This window comes from Xiphias gladius, chromosome 19 (assembly GCF_016859285.1).
Source record: "Xiphias gladius isolate SHS-SW01 ecotype Sanya breed wild chromosome 19, ASM1685928v1, whole genome shotgun sequence".
In the NCBI taxonomy this organism is placed as follows: domain Eukaryota; kingdom Metazoa; phylum Chordata; class Actinopteri; order Istiophoriformes; family Xiphiidae; genus Xiphias; species Xiphias gladius.
In genome coordinates this window covers 8,553,924-8,578,181 of record NC_053418.1, presented here as the reverse complement: position 1 = coordinate 8,578,181, position 24,258 = coordinate 8,553,924, and the positions used below count along the sequence as shown (strand labels likewise).

General features: G+C 41.5%; 1 protein-coding gene across 4 annotated transcripts in view; it reads right to left on the bottom strand.

Moving 5' to 3' along the window:
• Nucleotides 1-24,258, bottom strand: part of LOC120805155 (ADP-ribosylation factor-like protein 15) — a 114,525-nt gene that overhangs the window by 55,734 nt on the left and 34,533 nt on the right. For all 4 annotated transcript variants that reach the window (XM_040155085.1, XM_040155087.1, XM_040155084.1 and 1 more), the window contains 2 exons: nucleotides 7,433-7,577; nucleotides 5,951-6,010 (listed from right to left, as the gene is read on the bottom strand). In XM_040155085.1, coding sequence (XP_040011019.1) covers nucleotides 5,951-6,010; nucleotides 7,433-7,577 — 205 coding nt within the window. The remainder of the gene's footprint in view (nucleotides 1-5,950; nucleotides 6,011-7,432; nucleotides 7,578-24,258) is intronic.

Sequence of the window (24,258 nt, the reverse complement as noted above, 5' to 3'; positions counted from 1 at the left end):
CGTCTGCTGGCTACACAAACACAAGTGGCAACAATGTTCCAGTGATCAGGTTACTTCTTTTTTTCACCCAAGTGTGACTATGAGTTAATAAACCAAACTTAGAGGCAACTGCCAGTTAATAATAACACAGCAAAAATTAAAAGCAGCTAGTCTTGTGCTTGAATTCAGATTCACTTTTAGTTGTGTTCGATGGCTGGTGTTTCTGAATTAATCTGCAAATTCAAACCATTTGTGATGATCTACATTTCAAAAATGAGTCAACATAGTTGCAACTTAGTACCCTGTATTTACATTTGGTCTAAATTAGGCTACTGTTGAGGCTTGTTCTGTTTGTTGTTGGTGATTGATGCAGGTATGGTTTCAGATTCACAGTCAGCTTGTTATACATTTCTTCCTCCTATCATTCACACGTTTGCCAGCTTTTACCTTGAACAAAATATAAACAGGTTGTTAATTAGGCCTTTTTTACCCTTGAAAGTTGAAACACTGAATGCAACCCTCTTTGAAGACTCCCTAACAAAAAGCAGACAGAATTTTTTTCCACTGAACAAAACAGCTACAATACAGTGAAGGGAGGGAGCGCTGGGACTACTGAGGGAGGCCTCTAGTAATAAAGTTTGCTTACTTCATTGAGGAATGAGCTGGGGCTGGAGCTAGAGTGAGGTGGAAAACACTTCAGCTGTTGATACAATCATCCACCTGCAGTCTCAGCAGTGTCTGTTTTTAAGTAAACAGTTCCTATGTGAGGCCTAGACGGAACACACATCAGCCCCTCTCATTTGTGCACATAATTGACAAAGCTGGTTTACAGAAATACGGCACCTCTGAACATTTGAGATAATCAAGCTGTGTTACTGTTTGTAAATAATTTGGTTGTATAGTTTATTTGTGCCATGGCACTCTACACCTCTCCTGTCCACTGGGTGAGCAATTTTCAGCAAGCATCAATGTGACTGGCACAGCTGTTTATAGTTATGGGAGAGTAATGTGTCTGGTTGAAAGTGTAATAATTAATCACCACACCCTGCTATATGTTATACTTTATCCAGCCCTCCTGAATATCTAGCCCACTGTACAGCCCTATATGAACAAAAATGTCAAGTGCACATGGATAAATCTTTCTTGTTCTTACACACTTTACCTAGCACGCTGCAGCTGCAACATCAAAACAGAATGTTGGTTGGAGTTGGTTTGGCACTTTCAACATATTAATGGGCTGTCCCTTATTGTGTCTGTGATGCACCATTAAACCAGTATCAACAAAAAAACCCAACATCAAATAGAGTAATATCCTTGAATGAGCCATCAAATAGAGATCTGTTACACTGCTCTCCTCAGAACTCCAAAATCAGAACAGTCTGTGACTGCCAGCATCTGCTTTAAACCCAAATGACAATTTGAAAATTATTTCACTTTTGGTCAGGTCTTTTCCTGTACAAATAAAAAAAAAAAAAAAAAAAAGCTACCCTGCTCGGCACTGTGGTCCTGTTTGATAGAAATAAGAACCACATTGGGTCTGCGATGAAGAAAATATAGCGGTTTTGTTCCGAGATGTGCCCACATACTTCCTTTGCCTGTTGGTGGTCAATCAACAACTGGTAAACATTCTTTGATGTTCTTGCATCTTGCTCATCTTCCCTCATGTTCTCTGTATGTGTACATGATGGACTAATAATGGATGATAAGATGAACTCTATACATTTACTAGGAACTACAGTGACAGGTTCAAATTTACACAAATCTGTCACATGTGGTGCATGTACCACATGTATGTACATATGCTCATCTAAAAATAAAAGCATATAAACCTTTAAATTGGTACATTGAAACAAATATCATTTAATGTACATTGTCTAATTTCCAGTATACTTGAATATATGGAAAGTACCGGAAAGTATGGTGACAAACACATTTTAAACTGGAACGCTGAATGTACAAATTGTTGCCACTCTATTTCAAATCAAAAGCCTCAACTCTTAACCACAGCCTTGACACAACAGAACAACAGCAACGATTGGTGATTATTAGGAACACTTCTTCATCAGCTGTCATTGCATGGCATGAATGGACACTGTGAAATGGCCCGTCTAGACTTGACGTCATGTCACTGTCCAGACATATACGCACACATTCACACACTCATAGACACACTTAATAGATTCCTCCCTGTGTCCCCAGAGGTGCCCTTCCCACCTAATCCCCATACCTGGCACCAGCTGGGTAGCAAATGCTTGCCGAACTAAAGATCACCAGATGTAAAATTCTCAATGTCACCCAAATGAAAAGCCTTTGTTACACTTTATTTGAATGAGCCCAAAGAGCTTTTGTTTTACAATGTTTCAGTTTTGCTGAAGTGTTGCTACCTACAGATTAAATTAAAAGTATCCACCTCTTCATTCTGGACATCTTAAAATGAAAATGCACAATTCTCTCTGGGTGTTCATTTAACTGGGGATTAAATTTACAAACTACTTATGAGAAGGAAATACAAGGTGCCATACAGATGACACTTCTTAGCTGTATCAGTATTTTGATATGTGGCAATGACAGGGCACAAGATGATTTCCTCTCTTCTTTAACACTCTCTACTATTAAAACACTACCTTTTACCTTATCTCTAAACCCAGGCTGACATATTTTAAGTGCATTAGTCTTATATGACGCTGAAGCCTGATGAGTTTTTTTTTCTTTTCCTCTGAGAGAAAACTCTATAATGAGACCACACAGTTTGTCTTTTAATGTGCACATGTGTTTGCAGCTGTGGAAAACAACTTATTTAGACTTATTTATTTCAGTTTAAGCTTCAGTCAGACTTTGGATTTAATTGCTGTCATGGCAATACTCTCCCTGTTTGAAATTTTGGCATGCACATGCACGTGTGTAAAAACCTAGTTAGAAAACCTGTTATCCCTATACACGACGAAGAAATTGTGTTTCTCTGGGAAAAATCCAGCAGCAATAACCAGGTTTTTCTTAACCCTTTACTCAAATGAATGGAACTGGGTTTCTTGGTTATGATAAGAAGGTTATTTACATGCATGTAAACATACTAAATGACAAGACAGGCAAGTCCTGTCTGATAGTGAGTGTGAGGTAGTGTGCCTTTATCAAGGCCAAACAATGTGTTCAAATCAATAAGCAAAGAAAGCTTGACAGAGGGAGTGAAGACTGAGAGAGAGCAAAAGATAGATACTATAACTACTGTAACTAATATAAAAACAGTAAAATCCAGAGACAATGGTGAAGAGAAGAAAGGATGGGAAGCAGAAAGGAAAGGAAGAAAACAGAAACCAGAGCTGAAGATGAGAAAGAGACCAAATGAAAACAAGATGGCAGGGACCCCAAGGACAAATGCATGAGTGAGACAAACATATAGCTCAGTCTGAATCATTACAGGCATCATACATCAGGGTTGCCTGTATATCAGCTGCTTTGTGCCTTTTGTTTAAAGGACAGCTTGCACTTAGGACAATCTGGCCCAGTGCACTCAAGGCAGGGAGAATTAAAAATGCATTACCCTGCTTAGCAACAATGCAAGTTACAGTTGTGAGTCAACCACACTTACACAGGTTCATAGCCTACAACATTTTAATGACAGAGAGAACTGGCTCCTAAGCCAACTCCAAGTGCCATGTAAGGGACACTCCTTTGTGCCTTAAAATGTTCTTTCCAACCTCCAATACATAAGGTCACCTGCATAGGACATGCTTTACATTTCATAAGGGGCGCCTGTGGTTAAGGTGGTAGAACGGGTCATCCACTAAACAGAAGGTCGGTGGTTCGATCTCCGGCTCCTCCAGGCAGCATGTGGAAGTGTGGCGTATAGCGTAAACCGCTTTGAGTGGTCGATAAGACTAGAAAAGCGTTATAGAAGTGCAGTCCATTTATCCTTCCTATAAAGAGAGAATACCTCATTGACATTCAATGGGCTTTCTGTTGGGAGAGGAAGGAAATACATGGGAAGTGCCTCACTTCTTCACACTCCTCAACAAACTTCTTCACTCCGCCTTGACTAAGGCGGAGTGAAGAGAACAAGCCACAAAGGTATTGTGTAAAACAAGTTTTTTGGAGTCATGAATACTGATGTCTGTGCGTCACATATTGTATCACTTTTCTGCATCATTGATGCAGTGTAAAATAACAAATCTAAACCAGGCATATTTTCTTGTTTAAAGCCATGGGGAAAGGGGAGAAAAAAAAAGAAATGTGACAGAAATGGGAAGTGTTGAGTAAGGTACAAACAGTGCAGAAAGGGGCTGCTTTAATTAGAAACGGCACATTATGAAAAGTGACCAGTGGAACATTATGCAAGCGCACCAACTCTCCTGACTCTACATTTACGTGATCTACATTTGGAACAAGAAGTGTACGCCTTCACTTAGCCAAACAAAAAAGCTGCATGACAACAATTCACCTCAGACAGAAACCTTAATTCGATACTATGCTCCACATAAAAAGTAGTAACTAGAGGCGTGAAAATATCATGTGCTTGTTTTCACCTTCCCCAACCCATCCATAACGGATGGCACCATAAATCGCTCAAATTCTTGTGCTCCGTGTATTTACAAGAAAAGGAGCAGGGTAGTAAGGGTCCAGGCAGGGGGGCAAAGAGAAAAAGAGAACAGATTTCATCATCCTTTGCTGTGGTGGCAGCCTATACTAACTTCTCTAAATCAAACGTGTCATCCGTGGGACCAGTGTTTTTCCAACCACAATAATGTCCCATCAGACTGGCTTTGACCCAATCCAGAAAAACCTCTTTTGAAAACCCCCTAATGTGCTCTGTCCAAATTTGGTAGCACCCTCGTTGGTGGTCCCCCAGTGCCTCTGTGTGTGTGTTAGAGTGTGTGTGTGTGTGTGTGTGTGTGTGTGTGTGTGTGTATGTTTTTCAACTTTTCAGGAGGCTAGGTTGGGTGAGCCTTCAAAATATGCACTGCACCTGTTTTGTGCCCATAGTACGCAGAACACAGCATAAATTATTTTAACTCTCAACAAAACAATAAATTTTCTTGCAGGAGACTTGTTGCTTGTAGGAGAAGGGATAGCACTGATTTATCCCTCTCTTAAGGCTCCTTCTAAGAACTAGAGGCCTCCCATTGCATTTAGTCTGTTTACGCATCTCCACCTCAAGATCCCTCATCTGTGCTTATTAAACAGCCTCCTAGGGTGATGTGCATTTCCAGGAATAACAGGGTGAAGATTGTACAGCCACTTCAAAAAGGAGGAAAAAACAAACATGTTTTTGCATCCTTAGCCTACACAGTTATTTGCGTAAACAGTTAATGTTGACAGATGACAGATGATATCAGAACAAGTTTTATCATGTAAAATGAAAGAAACATTAAATATATTTTTCACAGTGCAAATCTGCACATTTGTATAATTTAGCTTTGTGATTTTGAGCCAAACAGGTACTTTATTAAGAGGATCCAAACACCCAAACCACCTTTTTGTAGAAAGAATTTTGACGATTTGGTGGTAACCAAATTGGTGGTAATGAATTCACAAATGGTGTTTACTACTTTATCTAAAGAAATGCTCTAAGTTAAATGAGTGCAGAAATAAAATAAACCCCTATAACAATTTTTTTAACGTATGTACCCTAATATGTTAAGCTGCAAAGAAATAGCTATTCAGTATTTTCTAACCCGCAATTACTTTCAAATAAATTGTAGATTTTAAAAAGTGGGGTTTTTTTTGCATTTTTAATGCAGTTTTCCAATCCAAAACCACACTCAGACACCCACTGAAGTTAGTGTGGGGCTGCAGCAAAAGAACCTGTGGGCAGGTTAACTTGTGGGCTGGCCCACAAGAAAATGTCACTGCTGGGACATTTTATTTCACCTAAGACAGGTTCACTCACAAACTCAAATTGTGGGTTTCATGTGGCAAAAAAGGAAATTGTCAAATTAAATGAAAGCTTTACTAATGCTGAACATGTATTTCTTACCTCCAAGTTCTTTTACATTCAAGATAGCATTTGGAAATGGCACTGCTTTGATGCTGAAACCTGAGAAGAGAAATAATGAAAATCCATCATGACATCATCCATGACATGAAGAAATTGAATGTTTGTATATATGTGTGGACGGCACATGTCAGGAGAGAGAGTCAACTTTTAGGAGGGTTGGCTGAATTGCTCTTCATTATTGAGAAAAATGTTTTAAAAATATGACTTAAAAAGAAACCAAACTACCAGCTGTTGAACACAAAGACGACTGTCAACATATTTGTGCTGTAAAAACGAAAACGAAAATAACACTTTGTGTGGTCCGGGTTAGCAAAACAGAAAAACAAGAAAAGCTAAACAGAAAAGTGTTTCTTTTTTCTATGTTGGAGTTAGGGGAGGACTGAAAACTAATGTCTGAAGTGCCACCATGTACTATGTGGTTTGTTTCTGCGGTTGCATACAGTGAAAAATCGTAAAGAAACCCACTCATGTAAGAGATTTAATGTTGCTCAAATTATGCAAAATTGTCTTGATGGGAATTCCTTCCCTGGTAACATTCAAAAACAAGAGGAGAGATGGCGGACACAACTGATTATGATTTTCTTAACATCTGAATTAACTGTTAAATGTGGGTTTTTAAGCACATAAAAACAGTGCAAAATCATGAAGTGAGAAGTGGGAAGAAGAGACTTTTCCCCTCATTGTTCTTCATGATATTCCCTCTGTAGATGCTGGCAGATGCAGACAGTGGACAGCTAAATCTTATTTCAGAAAAGTTAACTTAAATAATTCCCTGCTTAGGTAAGCAATCAACATATTTAATGTATTGAGGATTACTCAGCGGCAGGCACAGACAGGTGTTCACTCCCTTGAACCACCGCCTGCCACAGAGACATTCAATCTAATGGTCGCAGGCAGCACATTTGGGAATTATTTTAGCTTTTACTGGAGAAAGTGCAGAATTACTAAACCTAAAATGGGATTTCTGCAACAGCTCAAAGCTAACTGCTGACAAATCCAGGGGAATAAAGAGGAATGTCAGTGTCCTTGAGGGATTGTATTGTGTATATGGAAAGCACAGCGTTTGACTACCAGGAGAATGATGTACTAACCCTAAAGCCTCCTCTTCTGGACATACTTAACACCAGCCTCCCACTTGACTATAAGAAAGAAGCTGAGTAGTGGCTAGTGAGATACAGCAGAGTGTTTCTAGCCTGAGTGCTGGGACTTTGAAAGACATACTGAAGACATGCTTCCCCCTGTTGGTGAGCAGTAATACCTGGATAATACTATCTATCTGTGATTCTAATCTGGAGGACAATTTGTTCTTGAAACATGAAAGCATTTCAAAAACTTGGAAAGCTTGCAAGAACAAATGGGAGGGAAGAGAGATGTGTATATATATGGTTCTACTTAAGGCAGTATATTTTTACTCTGAAAAAATGCCTCCTTCCCACGGATACATACATTATGTGCATGTACCTGTTGTAGGAACAATACCGTCGCTGCCCTCACTACAGAGGCGTGAGAGCAGGCTGGTCTTTCCAGCACCTGTCAGGCCAATGCACACCACATCATACTCCGGTCTTGGCGGTGGAGGTCCTTTACAGCACAGTGCCCGGAAACACTAAAACACAACAAACAAAACAATGAATGCTTTAGAAAACAAATCAAATACACCTGGGGAAGATAAGTTAGAGATTAAGATTCTGTTTTTACAACAAATTCTGCTACCCTTAAAATTAATAATCCTGGAATAAACGCTTGTGTCTCTCTTACTCTGCAAGAAGAGTCTCACGGGCATTACAACTGTCTTCATATAATGAAGCATTAAAACCCACTACATATCAAAAACAGGTCTGGTCTATGAAACATTTCCAGTTTGTCAGTTGATGTAAAAGGAACAAAATGTTTAACCATGTTCCACCAGAGAGTAAAAAAAAGGAATGAGAAATGACATTTATGATTTAATGCAATCATGTCATATAGAGTAAAAGTCTACATGAAAAAAGATGTGAAAGGAAACAGGAGTGTTATATGCATGCATCTAAGCACTGCCGCAATATGTTTTTGTCTGCAGTGTCTGTGTGTGTTGACCCTGTCTGATTGGGCCCTTATGGCGGCCAGAGGCAGACCTGTCACTCAATGAATCACGGCCTGGGACTGGGGGCCTGCTGTGAGACATTAAGGGGCAAATGCAGTGTGAACCGTGAATAAGATCTTTAAACTTGTGTGGAGAGATCAGTATCACAAAACTAAAAAGAGATCTCTTTTATTAGCAAGACAGGAACCAGACTGGACAAGGCAAGGCAATGCAAGGCAAGGTAAGGTAAGGCAAGGCACACACACACACACACACACACACACACACACACACACACACACACACACACACACACACACACACACACACAGACACAGACACACACACAAACACTCCCATCTACTATATCAAATTTCACGTGGAAGAACATCAACACAAGATTGCTTACTGTTCACGTCAGGGGACGACCCTGTTGAACACACTGCTACTCTGCTCAATCAAAGACTCTGACAGGATGGAAAACACACACACAAGTGTACATGAACTGCTGCACATCTGTGCGCGCACATTCTCCAGGTGTGCTTGGGCATGCCATCCAAAAGTATATCTCAGCGGGGAGAAGCAGATATAAACAAATGAGAGGATAAACAAATATTCTGTATCAATGTTCGAGAACATCTGGCAAATGTTCAAGATTTAGGTTTAGTTCAAGACTATCGGAATTCCTAATGAAAATTTTATTTCATCTGCAGTTCACAACTTTTCTTGAGATTAATGAATGAAACAAGCATTTTCCTCACACTAGCAGTGATTGCTGTGAGATTCATCCAGCGCCTCTTTCAAACTGGAGGGGAACAACAGAGAAGCAAAGAGTGTTACGGCCATGATTCTTCCGCAGACCCCCAGACATAAGTGACCACCAGGGTCAGTTTTCAGAGCCGTGCCAAAACAGAGCTGCTGTTTGATGGAGATGTGGGGAATCTGCTTCAACAGAACCAGACGATGGCTGAGCAACCCGACCCCCCGACTCCTTGGTGAACCCGCCAGTCTGCTCAAACAGGAAACATTCTCCTCTTCCAGAAAAATGGTAAGATCAGAAACACACGCGTGTCAGATGGGGGAACACATGTAAAAACTTGGTTTGATGAGGTCATTCTATTCTCTTTCTTGCTCTCTTCGCCCCTTTCTGCCTCTACCCCCCACTTATCTTCCCTGAAGCTACATGTAAAGATTTCTGTAGAAGGTGAAATCTACCCTAAATCTGTAAATCCTCCAAGCTGTCAGTTGATCTTTCAGAGGAAGCAAGAGGTTGAGATAAGGAGAGGTGGAAGAACTGGAGTAGCTATGAAGTTGCTATGAGTTGGATGATTGTTATTTATTCACTCCCTTAAAAAATATTACTAGACCAGGTGTATATGACTAAGAGGGCAACAAGGAAGACTGCTGCCTCATTGACAATGTTGGAGCAGACAGACACGACACCTCCCCTTCCACGTACAGTGCAGATTTCACAACACTCACCAAAAGAGCATCCAGGGCCTGACCCTGGGGTCCCCATGTACACAGTGGCCCCTGTGAGAGAAAGATGGGAGCTCCCACCTCTGGCCCTCTTTGACAGCACAAGATTGACGAGGAGACTTTGGTCAAAAGGCTCACAGAAGAAAAATAAATATGTCCAAAGGCCTTTGCTTACCATGAGACATGCCCCTCCCCTGTCAACCAAACTCAGAGATCTGAGAGTCAGTGTGCTGTGTCAATGAGACTGAGATCTCAAATGAGACTGTCCTATGATGACTACCTCCATAAATCTCCAAGGCATCCAGACAAACAGCTGAGATTAAAACTGGAAATTGAATTGAACATACACAGTCAACAGTTCCCCAAATGTTATTTTTAGTGATTTATAGTACGTCAACACAACATGTAACTGAGACTGAGTTATTAAAGTATTCTTACGTTTACCGTCACACACAGAAAAATGTGCCTATAGAGGCTTATCAGCTTTACTTCCTTGTTTATTAAAGCTACCATTAAACTAATACTATGAGGGTACATGTACATTAAAAAAAGGGCAATCTTGAGAAAAACAGATAAAATCTTGCTACTCTTTCTTGACAAAACACTCTCCATAAAAAGTCTGCCATTCCTAGACTTTATCGATTGGTTGCCTCGATGTTTTATTTGTGCTTCACTGAAAGAGACATTACCTCACTGTTGATCTAAAAGCTGATTACCTAGTCTTTATGTAAATGAGAAAAAATGCCGAATATAAATATCACTAATAACATAGCCAGGCTGCATTTTTTCAGATTAAATGCCTCCTTAAAAGATGCATGACAGAAAGAAGGAAAAAAAAAAAAACAGGCCTCAGCCTCCAATTTGAAAAAGATGTCAAGACATAAATGGGTGACATAACTGGGCCTCCTGGCAGCAGACCAGAGCTCAAGCAAACAAGAACAGAAGCTGTAGACACTACTAATGGTCTAGCAGTGGTTGGGTAAGGATGGGTCAGGGCAGCTCCATAACTCTACTTAATAGCATTTAGCATTGTGTAAATGATGGAGGAGCCCTTATTCAGAGACACTGATGGTATGAAAAGAAAATAATTGCCACGGTTCCTTTTTCTCCAGTGTTTTCCTTCAAACAACTGTCAAAGTCATGCCACTTGCTGTAGCATGCAGCTTAACCAACACCAGCAAGGAGCCTGCTGACCTCAAGTGACCATCATTTGATTTGCATACTGTTAACAACTCACATATCCATGGATATTTGGATTCTACATATATGGAAAAAAGATCAAGGCACAGGGTTCAGTCACTACAAACTGAGGGGTTCAGTTGGAGTTGAAACATTCAGAGGAAAACTGTTTTGTCAGTGAGTCATAACCCATGGTGTTGCAAATTCACCTGACGTAGTTGGACAGAACAGGAGCCAGGCTCTTTTTAGAAAACCACTTTGTATTTTTAGAGGTAATAAATGTGGGTTAGAGGGAGCCACTACCACTGCAGCAGACTAGTTCATGTTTCACTCTCGTACTCTTTGGCTACCGTCTAGAGACCACAGGACAGGAAAATGGGCAGTGGCATGACAGCATGTCCCAAATCGAGGCACCCCAACAAGCTTCCAGTTTCTTTCGGCTGATTTTCTCCTTGCTTCAGTCTAAACATTGGGGTCGTCAAAGGATACATGCAGCTTGCGGCCTGCAAATGCTCCTGCTGGGTATTTTGATATTCTCTGCCTAATCTGCAAGAATGATACGGTGCGTGTAGGTGCAGTTTGATTTTCTGTTCAGGAACATACCTTAATGCTAACAGTAATAGTGCCATAGTTCACAGTGTTAAAACATCCAAACAGGTGTGCAGCATCAACTAATGCTTTTGCTGGAATACTCAGGGCAAGCACATAATTAATCCATTGCCTTGCCCAGAAAAGCAGACCGAATACACATCGTGTGTGGTATGTCAAAAAGTATGTGAAAAATGTTGAACTGCAAAGGTACCTTGAAGAAAAAAAATACTGAAATACTGAGAACATGGTTTATCAGTGATAATCAATGATTGACCTCTCTTATTTGCATCATCATTGCCACTGAAAAACTCCCAACGAGCAGCCACATAAGGCGTAAATATACAGCAAATTGCAGGGTGTTCAGTGGGTGGAAGTCATGCCTCAGATTATCATCTTGTTGGAAACAATCCACTGTGGGAGTTCAAAAAAAGTTGGGGAAAAAGTGTGTGTGTGTGTGTGTGTGTGTGGGGGGGGGGCATTAATTTGGAAACTATGTCTATGGATGGCCAGGATGTAGATGTAGATATGCTGGCTACCCACTCCCAGCCTTATTCATAAGTACATTTTGTTTAGTATAAGACTAAGACACACAAACCATGTGCACACAGTGGGTCATGTCCTTGCTCAATACGCCTGTGGTGCAGCACACTTCCTCTTGAAAGGCAGGTTACATATCAACTGATATGCTTGAACTGCTTGCACTCGGCCCAGCGATGGTGCTAATGAATGTAATAATGCCTATTAAAAACTGCGGTATCACATTTATCTCAAGGCATTTCCAATTGATAGGCACACCAAAAAGCAAGCCATGACTTCCTCCTTGGCTGCCAATTTACACAAGCTGGGTATCTTGATTTCCTGACAACAGTGGAGCAAGCAAAGGAAAGAAGAGGACGGAGGAGAAAAGGGAAAGGACATCTGAGACACTGGTCTCTGGGAGTCATAGCCACCGTAGACAGACAGACACAGGACACGGACGGGCAAGCAAGCCGTTTTAATTTTTCCAGACCAAGTGTCGGGACAACACTTGTGTGCAGGGCTCACGCCTGACCTTTGGAAATGACAGTCCTTTATATGGGCGTCCCGACGGAGGAGCGGAGCTAACAGATATGTGTGTAATACACACCGGCCACAGTCATAACACAGGCCTGAAAAATCAGGGGTAAGCGGAGGCCGGGAGCAGAGAAGGGCATGCAGGAAGGCAGTCAGTCAGGGATAGAAGGAAGGATAGAGGGGGGCAGGGGAGGAGGAGGGGGTGTGTGGGCAAAGGGGGGATGGAAGGGGCACATTCATTCATCCTCATTCATCTTCTCCCCCTTCAGTTGTTGTTGTTATTTGCCGCTTTGAAGCTGGATGGGGGTGCACGGTGGGACACAGTGTGGTTCAGTACAGTGAGGGAAGGGGGTGTGTGGGGCGCACTGCATGCCATTCTCGTTAAGGGGTGAGAGAGACATGCTAGACACACAAGGCTGCTCACTGGACCCTTCCCATGCTTAGCTGTTACCGCGCCAACCACAGACAGCTTCATGCCTGGTTCCCCAGCCACACCTCACCAAACCACCCACCACCCTTTATTATGCTTCATAGCATAACACATATTTCAGACCAAGATGTTTGGTTACTCAAGTCCTCCTGATGTTTTTAGAACACCAGCCCTGTTACTACCACAGCTGCCACCACTCGCCTCTCATGGCAACACATTTTCTTCCCTATGGGTGCAGGCGAGATGATACCGGAGGCACGATGCTTGTCACTACAGGCACGATTGACTGTCTTTTTAAAACCTTCATTGCAAGATAAAACAAACAAAATGCGGATTTGGCAGTGAGCACTGTGACATCCTTTCAACCGTAGGCGCGGGTGATGAAATAAAAGATTTACTGCACTTCAAAAATGATGGCTAACTAAGGACACTAAACAGGTGCCATTCATTACCCCCGCATCAGAAATAGATCCCTGAACAAACACTGACACCTACACACACACGCACACAGACAGACATACACACACAAACACACATATACTGAACAGTACACTGAAACATTTAGGGGATACGTGTCACTCCCATTCCATGTCTCAACAATGCACATCCAGCTGTGTGGAATGTTTTTGATGCAGTGAATGATGAACATGTTTACTGTTGACTTCAACAGCTTAAAACACGATTTCAAAGAGACCTGGACTGAAATGACAGACATACAGTAATAATAAGATGACCCTGTCTGCACCAGCTCAACATCCCGTCTGGTGAAGTAGACCGTGTCTTACTTAAGTCGACAAAACAACCCACAACCCATTATGCCTGTGTCTCTGTGTGTAGGGGAGGCCCTGCTTTAAAGCTGATTTGCTTGTCACTGTTTTGCAGGCACATCATCCCCTTATTCTGAGGCAACATCCACTCTTTCTCTCTCTCTCCCTGGCTTTCTCTCTCCTATCACCCCCGCTACCCAATTCATTCATCCCACTTCTGTCTGTCTGGAACTCGTTTCAGAGCTTGCACACTATTGCCCTGACGCTAAGGTGTCTGGACAAGGAGACAAGCTGGAACACACACACATGCACACACACAGAAATCCATAGTATGAAGTTAGAGCGCCCCCCAGCTTTCTGCTGGAACACACTGCATCTACTGAAAAGGGAGAAGCAACTATTACTGTAACTCATTGCTGTAATTGAATTTGCACCTACTAATCTTCTAGTCACAAAAAAAATAATACAATAAGTAAAATAGCTCTAAACAATTACATAATACATTTCCATTATGTCATTCCTATGTTTTTCTTGAGTGATAATTAATTTATGAAACACAGGACTGAGGAAGGAGCATGTCTAAAATACCAGAAAATTCCCACAAGAATCAGTTTTGTCACAGTGAACACAGTGTTCCAAACAGAAAAAGGAAAACAGATGAGTACCGCCTGCTATTTAGGAACAGAGGTGCAAGGTGGAGTTTCATCTGACTGAATGAGGTGATGTGATCAGCTGACCATCTGGAGCATAAAGTCCACTTTTAAAGACTACCAGGACAAGTCTAGACTATGGGGCAAGATTTTTGAACACTAGACTACAGCGACCCCTTTTCTTCCCCCTCTCCTTTTCCCTTTTTCTGTAAGCAGCTCCATCGCTGGCCTTCTCCTATCTGGCCTGACATGGTAGTTTGTGACCCTGCGTGGTTGAGGAGGAGGCCAGATCAAAGGCAGAGAAGCAGCCTTGGAAAAACATTTGGGCTGAGAATGGACGGGATATCTGTCAGGAAGCCTTTCCCACTGGGCTCACGAGTGCTAGGGCCCAGGGATCGGGTTACCACCCAAAAACGCCGACATGAAAGAAGGGGCGACGCTAATCCGTATACATGGGGCTTTCTTTCTGTCCTCCACTCGCACTCCACCACCACTACCAATAATGTATCCCTTCTTCCCCTCTGCTCCTCACCCTCTAAATTCTCACCCCAAACTACACCCACCAAGCTTCTCTGCACTACCTCACCCTCCTCTCCAACCCTCCACCCCAAAAACACTCAAGCTTCATCACAGAGGATTAACAGGAAACCCTGACACAACCCATTGTTAAGGAGGCAGAGGGGGCTTGGGTGGTTTTGCCACTGGGGTTGTGATGCTTTTAGAGAAGGAGACTGGGGGACTTGATGGCCTCAGCCTTCGAACTAACCTCCTTGACGGACACACACAACCACTTCCACAACTTCTCCTCCCAGTTGCATAGACAAGGCCTGGTGGTGGGCAAGACTAGTTCAGTAGCAATGAGGAGGGTCCAAGAAAAGAAGGCTGGAGAGAGAAAGAGGCTGGGGCAGGGGAGGGTGCATTTGTAGGATTGAGTGGGATAAAGGGAGTGCTCTGGATGAGGATGGCATATATGTGTATGTGTGTGGCAGGGGGTGGTGGGTGGGTGTCAGTGCTGTAAATCTTGATGTCACTGACAGGAAGACTGTTGCAGACCATTACCATAAATCTGACAAACGCTAATTTGATGGGAGGCTGTATCTGTCTGGTCAGGGACCAGTCTAGACGGTCCTATTGAGGGGTCCTACAGCGTAGCCCTGTTTGTTTCCAGCACCATCTGGATGTGGCAGAGAGTGCCCGCTGCTATGGTTCACATAAACATATACAGACACACAAACACAAAGTATACAAAGTGCACCATTCCCAAAGCCATTGCGAAGACTCTGACCTTTATATTGCCTGAAGAATGACATGAATTTATTTTTTAAACAAATGACAGTATTTTCCACTCCAGGAAAATCCTGGAAAAATTGGTTACTCATAATATCTCAAGGTGCTATGGTCATCATTCCTGTACAATGAAAACCCTTATCAAAGGTTATGTCAATAATTAAATACCATATACAGAAGCTTAAATTTGAATAGCACAACAGAGTCTACAGTAGCATGTAGAAGTCAAACGATACAATAGTTTCTGAAATCACTAGACCACAGACTGAAGATGCTAGATGGTAAAAAGCACTTAATGGCCCTCTAAAGCCATTAAACATTTTCAATTGCCTCAATCAACATTTTATTGATATCTCTGCCGTGCATACTGTATGTAAGTGAGCCTGCTCTACCTCCTGTACCAACTTCATAGGTGTACAAAAAGACAATGTGCTTAAAATTTAAACTAGAATGTGCACTACAAATGAGATTTTCCAGAGAAAATATTCTGATTTTGGCACCAGTGCCATCAACACAATGTATTAATCTGTAACCTCAGGAGTTACAGCCAAACAAATAGTCTGAATACACAAAGTACAAAAACCTCTTGACCTAAAAAGGTGAATTAAGGCTTTCTTTGCCACAATTTAATTTTTTTAAAAATATTTCCTAGTTTCAGCAGCTTAACTTTATTGTAAGGCACGGTGCCAAAGCTTTCTCCAGCCACACACCTCCAGTTTACAGACTAGCCTCTTTCAAACAGAGATTCCACTATATTGCCGTTTAGAAGACCCTTCATTATGCCACTTTTGCTTGTTTACACTGAACCAAAAAAAGCCGGCATAATGCCGCCCCGTCTGTGATTTTAGATAGCATGCTGGTGTTCTAGAATCAGAGGCATGACAAGTAACAAAACAGCGTCGGCGTCTGTCCCGCCATGCCGGCTTCCCCTTTTACATGGACGTCGATTCAGCTCTGTGACTACCTTTGCTGCCGGCTTAACGGCGGCACAACAATGCCCCCCCCATTCCATATTAATACCTTTTATACAGAACAGTGAGGTGGAATAAAGGCACAACATTCCCACCTTGAACAGGGTGTATAAAAGGTGCTACTGTTGACTAAGAAAGGTGAATAAAGTCTTTCTTTGCCAAAAGTTTTTTTTTTATATTTCCTAGTTTCATGAGCTTAACTTTATTGTAAGGCAAGTCAATGTCTGTCAATTTTGTTAAAACGGTGTGATTTTTCAGGTCAACGCATACCTACTGCACCTACACTTTCCAAACTGTGCCTAAGGAGGCATGTACTGATTCATACTGATTACCTCAAGGACAGTCTAATGCATAAGAGGCCAGTTTTTCCTCACAAAAAGACTGTATTTTGTACGAGAAGCAGTTATATTCCCAAACAAAAGTGCAAAACCTGAATTCCCCCTTTGGAATGTTTTGAATTATCCATAACTCACTCTCTCTCTCTCTGAATCTTGTATTAAGAATTATGTTTGCTCTAATCTAAAATTGCTGTTTCCCAGATTTTAGTGCGCAGATGCTTTTTTACTCTTATACCTGAGACAGTGTTTCCCTTAATTTTTCACATTAATTGTCGAAAAGGAAAGTTTGAAAAACAGTTAAGGCATATGCCTCATGTTTAGTAGAACAAAAATAGATATTCTTTTGTGTTACTGCTCTTTTCTTGGAAAGAACATTTTCCCCCTTTCAACAAGCAGCGCAAGAGTTCACCTGAGGAGAAGCTGGGACAGATCCAAGAGCTCTGGCGGGTTCAGCCAGCACTTCACGGGCTCCATGTATGACCCATTCAGAGAGGCCTGAAGTGGGCCAAAGTGCAGACTGGGGTTGAACAGTGTTTCCCTATAGTTTATCATGTAGACTTTGTTTCTTACAAGTGTACAAATGTCCCTTTATCAACAGAGTTCATAACCTTTATAGTCCCTCCACCACCCCACACACACACCATTAAAATATCAATTATGACAGAAAAGGAAGCAAAATAATGATGAATAAATGAGGAAGTGTTTGCAAAGTATGAAACTAGTCACACAGAGAGCTGGCTAATATGATATGTACAAGATGAAATAGGTTTTATGGGTAAGATATTGATAGGAGAAATATAATGCAAGCAGCAGGTCCACTAGACATGCTGAGGGGAATGAGGGGCTAGAACTTTTTTCCCTGACATTTATCTGTCTGGAGCCTACCTCGGAGCTACTGTGCGTTTCACGACATTTACTGGAAAAGTACATTAGATAGAGAATGAAAGGGACAGCATTATGGGGCCCACCCACAGGAGTGTTTTCATGTTACTCTCTTTTTGTAAAAGAAAGCAAGAGGCTGAGGTGGTGGCAAGGCAGCTGCATTCACAGACAGAAGACACCTTTGCTCCATGGGACATCCGGAGGGTAGATGGGGGGCCAGAGAATTGAGGGGTTGAAGGGGTACCACTGGATGCCATTACGGTATATAAATCTTGTAATTGGGAGGGTGATTAGCTTGGCTGCATTAGCATACGGTGGCGGCAAAAACTTTGGTTTCCTGGGCACAGTGTAGGGCAAAAAGATGTTTTTCCGCACCCATATAGAGGATCAAAGCTTGAGGGGCCCCCTTTTGAAGGCCCTGAAACCAGTGTGCAAGAACCAAGGGGGGTGGGGGGCGCCCCATCTCATAGACATAAAAAGGATGGGTGGATGGGGAGGGTACTTGTCCCACTTACATCAGTTATAGCACATATTCATACAGCATCTATCGACAACAAACTCAATTTTTGATTAAAAAAAACAAATCTTAGGGCCCCCATTCTTCTTGAAACAAGTGTGGGAAAGTTTCAAGCTTAAGGACATTGTCATTAAATGTGAAGGACCCTTTCCCATCAACTATTTCTAGGCCCCTTTGAGACAAAAAAAAAAAAACCTGATGGGGACCAACCGAACAATAAATCTGTTTTTATACATTGTGTGGTAGCCAAGAATTAGGTTGATGAGATGGGGGAGGGAACTGGAAAAGCCTTTTCAGTGCAAACAGATTCTCACAGGATATGGGAAATCTGATTCTTTAACAGATTGAACTATTCCTCACATCACATCATACAAACAAGGCTGGGCCACAATGATCATTCATAACATCCCCAATGACCTCGATGACCACGTCACAGTGTGTGGAATAGGAGGGAGTAGAAGAGGAAAGCTTCTTTGGCGGTCTCTGACAAACTATAGGCTGAGAGAGAATCCCTCTGTTCTACAAACCCTGAACAGGGATGATGGTGGATGGGCCTCTAGAGGCTTTTAAGAATACCAAAATGGAAAAGCCATTAATAGGACTGAAATACTAACAGTGACGCCAAGAGGGGAACAGAGGGACATTTTCAGGAAGTGGAGTGTCATGACCCTTGAGTATTGATAGATATTAAGGGAGCACCACGTGGTTTCAGCATCATAAGAAAAAATTAGTCATAACACATTAAAGACAGCTGGATGCTGGAGAAGTGACAATTACCGGGCTGTGATGTTTGACAACTTCTTATAACAGATGGCTTTTGTCTCCGTATTGCAACTCAAAGTATGCCGGTGTCTTAAAATCTTTACTCAAGTAACTGTGACGATATATTGGCTACTCTTTTCCCTTTTGTGCATATCCTTTCCGTTATATTTTGCAGGTGATTCAGGGACCTACAGTTACATATTTAGGTGAAACGTTACACCTGCAACTACCATTGCATGTCCTTCCTGGTGAGGAAGACTTCTTCATTGTCTTGTATCCAGATGGATTGTTTCTGTTTCCAGTTGAGACAGATTCCAGTTCACACCTGGAGCTAGAATGCATCAAAACTGAATCAGAGTGACCACTTGTGAGCAAATTTCCTTTTATCTATGGGAAACTGTGACTGTTACTTAACAGCAAAACATACTTTAGATATGGCAGTACAACTAGTGCAGGGCACTGGCATGGCTTTTGGTACCATAACTTGGCTTTAGACTGTAGCCAGCAGATTTCCTTTGAATCTGTCTGGGTCTGGGAGGTGTTGATGAGTTATACCCACTATAGAATTTGACTAGGCACAGTATGTATTCACATTATACTATGCAATAACATGCTTCCCTGTCCACCTCAGAAAGTCTACAAAAAGGAGCTAAATGAAGAAAGACAATGCATTATATTTATTTTATGATGATTCTTTACCTGTATAACAGCATTCACTAAAGTTGCTGATTTAATGCCTAAATTTTTATTTGAATTTATAAAACAGATTAATTTTAGCTCAAAAATGTAAAAAATAAATATATCAATTAATCATCCTTGAAATTTTTGAAATGTAGTAGTTTCACTGAAGATGAATAAAGAGAAATATTAGGCAATGGATGAAGCTATTTACAAGCCTGTATAAAGGGATCAAAGCCATATGCTAAGTGGTCTGTCAGTCTGTAAGTGCATTTTCCACAACAGAAGCACCAGCCACAGCTTTCTCCAGCCACACACCTCCAGTTTACTAACCTTTTTCAAACAGATTCCGCTATATTATTGTTTAGAAGACCCTTCATTATGCCACTTTTGCTTGTTTACACTGAACCAAACACATAATGCCGCCCCGTCTGTGATTTTAGATGCTGGTGTTCCGGAATCAGACGCATGACAAGTAACAAAACAGCGTCGGCGTCTGTCCCGCCATGCCGGCTTCCCCTTTTACATGGACATCGATTCAGCTCTGTGACTACATTTGCTGCCGGCTTAACAGCAGAACAACAATGCCCGCCCATTCCAAATTAATACCTTAAATAAAGAACAGTGAGGTGGAATAAAGGCACAACAAATTCACTTTGAACAGGCTGTATAAAAGGGGCTACTGTTGGCTTTCACTTAATTTCTGGTGCTTTAATGGCCAAAAAGTGGCTGGTGCCACTCTCCTCTAATAATAGACTTACACATGTAATCCAAATACAACTTTCTCCCCACAGACAACACCATCTATAAAATATAAACTCAAGCGTAAATCCTTTTTTCTTTGGCTACATATATGCTATAGGCCTAGATTTAGGCCTAAATCTCTCTCTCACGCACACGCGCGCGCACGCACACACACACACACACACACAGCCACACACACAGACACGCACACACACACACACACACACACAAAAAGGAAACAAGGAAGCAATTAGGCTACGTTGGTGGGAGGTAAAAAACATTGTGACTGAAACTGAAACTGTTCCTCTGACTGTATGAGTAATACTTTTAAGAAAACAGATACAGGGTACTGAGTTCTGTTCTTTACAATAGAGTACTGATCTAAAATTACAGTATCTGATACGGTTTATATAACATTAATTTGTGCATATCACAGAGAAAGAACATTAACAAAGCTTGTTTATCACAGAGAAAGCTGAGTGACTGGGCAATTTCTGTAGAACAAAAACTAATAATGAAGAATGAGTCACCAAAGCCAAACATCTGGTGGTATTGCAGCTCTGGGAAATCACAGGTCGTTCTGTGCCATAACCTCTTCCACCGAGCATGAGCCTTTAAGACTTTGGGGCGTTTCGGCAAGTTTGTCGGAAGTTAACCAGACACATTGTTTTAACCTTTGCCGGAGGAGCCTCTGTCTCATTCCCAGGGGCTGGCTGTGTAAAAGGGTCAATGACTTCAATAGGCCTTCATTAAGCACAGTTAGTGTCAACAGTTAATTATGCAAATTAGGAGACCCCTCATGCGGTTTGTGGGTCCCTGGCCTCCCCCTTTCATTGCAGCCTCACACACACAAAAAAGTACCTACAGACACACACTCACACTCCATATAGCACATACATTCACTTACACAGACTGTATGCCTTTCATACATTACTTTTCCTCCTCACTCATTTCTTGTCAGGAATCAAAAATGGAGTGTTACGGTGCCGATACATAAATAGAGGCCAATGAGGCCCCTGAGGTCTCCAGTGGCTTTTCTTGCCATCAAAGAACCTCCGGAAGGTTCTTGCTGGGTGAAGCTGAAAGCCCACCAAGTTCTCCTCATCAAGACCCGGGAGTGGGGGGCATTGGTGCCCCCTCAAAAACAAAATGGAGAAAAAAAACCTGCATCAAAACAGTCAATTAGGCAAAAATGCATGACAGCCAAATTCGAGCATTGTTTCTGTGATGGTAATGACAGGCCTTTCGCTCTTCTGCCTCTTCCACACATCTGATGTCTGCGGCCCCCTGATTTTCAAAGGCTGGGAAGCCATCAGTAATTAATAATCACACGCTTTGGGCCCCTCAGTTGTGACTGGCGGATTCTTTGTAGGGCCAGCCTCAAATCCACTTTCACCTACCCTTTCTCTCCCCATCGTAGCTAGTTTATGTCCATGTCCCTGGCAAATGCCTCTGTCACTGCTTGCTGTTTGGTTCAGGTACACTTTTTATCCACCATTTAAATGGTTCCTCTCCATTGTAGGGAGTCGGTTATGGGTGCAAATTTTAACCAGTTCCTCCTCAAAATTCCATGTAAACCAATTCATCTCCAACTAATCGTGGAGAGAAAGGGTTGTTGTTTTGAGGGGTGCAAAATACAGTCCTGGTCAAAATTATTGGCATCCCTTAATTTAAAGTAAATTACTAGGAATATCTTCAGAAAAAATTGGAAATGAACAAATTTTGTATAACGAGAATATTTTAATAAAATGCCCACGGATACTGAACGAAACTTGCTAATAGTGAAATAATACAAACAAAATGTAGCCAGGATGCATTTATTGGCCCCCTTTTTTTAAATATTTGGTTGAAGAACCTTTGGGAACAATTAAAGCCTCTAAACATCCCTTGTAGCCATCTAGAAGCTTCCTGCACGAGTCTGCTGGTAGTTTCTGCCACTCTTCCGTTGCTATGCGTTCAAGCTCTTTTAAGATTGCAAGAGTCCTTTTTGCAATGGCAGATTTTAGCTCCCTCCAAAGGTTTTCAATGGGATTTTCTTTTCAACCATTTTTTGTGCTGCTGGATGTGTGCTTTGGGTCGCTGTCCTGCTGAAAGACATAAGACCTTCGCCTCAATCCTAGTTTTCTGACACTGGGTAACATATTTTGCTCTAAAATGCCTTGGTAATCTTCTGATTTCATCATTCCTTTGATGCATTCAGTGCTTCCAGTATCAGAGGCAGCAAATCAGCCCCATAGCATGATAGAACCTCCACTATGTTCTACTGTAGGTAGGGTATTCTTTTCCTGATGGGCTTCATTTCATCACCTATAAACAAACTGATGCACTGCAATCCCAAAGAGCTCTATGTTGGTTTCATCTGTTCATTGAACATTATCCCAGAGAGAGTTGGGCTTATCTATGAAAGGTTTTGCAAACATTAGTCTTGCCTTTTTGTGCATTTCTTTCAATAGTAGTATCCTCTTTGGCCTTTGCCCATGGAGCACTACTTGGTTTAGTGTGTGGCATATGGGACAGGCTGAAACCATCACCCCTGATTGCTCCAGGTCAGCCCGAAGCTCTTTAAATATCTTGCATGGTTTTTTTTTTCCCAAAATTCGCATCGACCTTCACAGACTTCTAATTTTCAGTTTTTTCTTAGCGCCACGTCCTGGAAGCGTCTTAACATTTTTATGACTGTGAGACTTCAAACTGTTGAAACAGGGATTGCAAGATCTTTGCAATTACCTTGCAGCCTTTGAAATTGTTGTGTTTTTTGTTAATAGCATTTCTGATGATCTCAGGAAGCTCTTTTCTTTGCCAATGTGAAAAAGGAACTGGAAACAATCAGCCCCTTTTTATGCAACCATCATTCAGTGGTTATTTCAGGTCATGTGAACACTGAAAATGTAGCACAGGTGAGTTTTATTTGTTTTTTTATTTTCTTTGAGGAACTAATGTAAATTCATCGAAATGGTGTTAATAACTGTGTCGGAGTACATTTTTTGTTTGTATTATTTCACTGTTTGTTTTGCAAGTTTTGTTTTTTTTCCTTTTGTTCAGTAACCTTGGACATTTTATAAATATATTCTGGTTATACAAAATTGGTGCATTTGCATTTTTTCTGAAGATATTCTGAATCATTCACTTGAAATTCTGACCAGAACTGTAAAATTGCCACAGTTTTGACTGAAAACCAATCAAACATCACCCTGAGAACTGTTTACACACCACATTTGCTTTTAAACCGCTCTATTGTTTGTTATTTTATTTTCTTTAGTTTTTTTCCCTACAAAGCAAGTTTCTCAAAAACAACAGTCTCAAAGTGCTTATGTAATAGTAAATCAGAACCAGATTGTGGCCTCCATGGGTCCAAACCCACCCAAGTGAAGCTTTGGAAGCAGGGCTCTATTCCTTCACTATGTGACACAGGTGTCATATTTTCTTTTGATAGAGGCTAGAAAATCTTGCAACAACTCCATATCCGCGTCACAGTCTGTTCCTGAATCATGGTATTGCAGATGTTCTAATGCTCTGCGCTAATGAGTGATGATGCCTGCATTTTCATTGGGATCATCCAGTGACAAGCTTACACAGACAATTCCAAAATAAATGCTAAATATGTGCTTGGTCTAATAACTAGATGTTGTATACGGCATATCCATATGCAACTAGAATGCAGTGAGGACTGAGCTTTGGCCAGGAGAAAAGGTCAGTGCAGTTCAGCTGTGCCTTACTGACATGTACGTGTATATGCAGTGCAGTCAGGAAGTATTGGGACAATGACATGTTTGTCATCATTTTTGGCTGAGAACTCCAGCACATTGGATTTAAAACAAAACAGTAACTATGAGGTTACAGTGCTATGTATTGTGGTATAAAACTTGTAGCCATTTTTACACACAGTCCACCAAATCT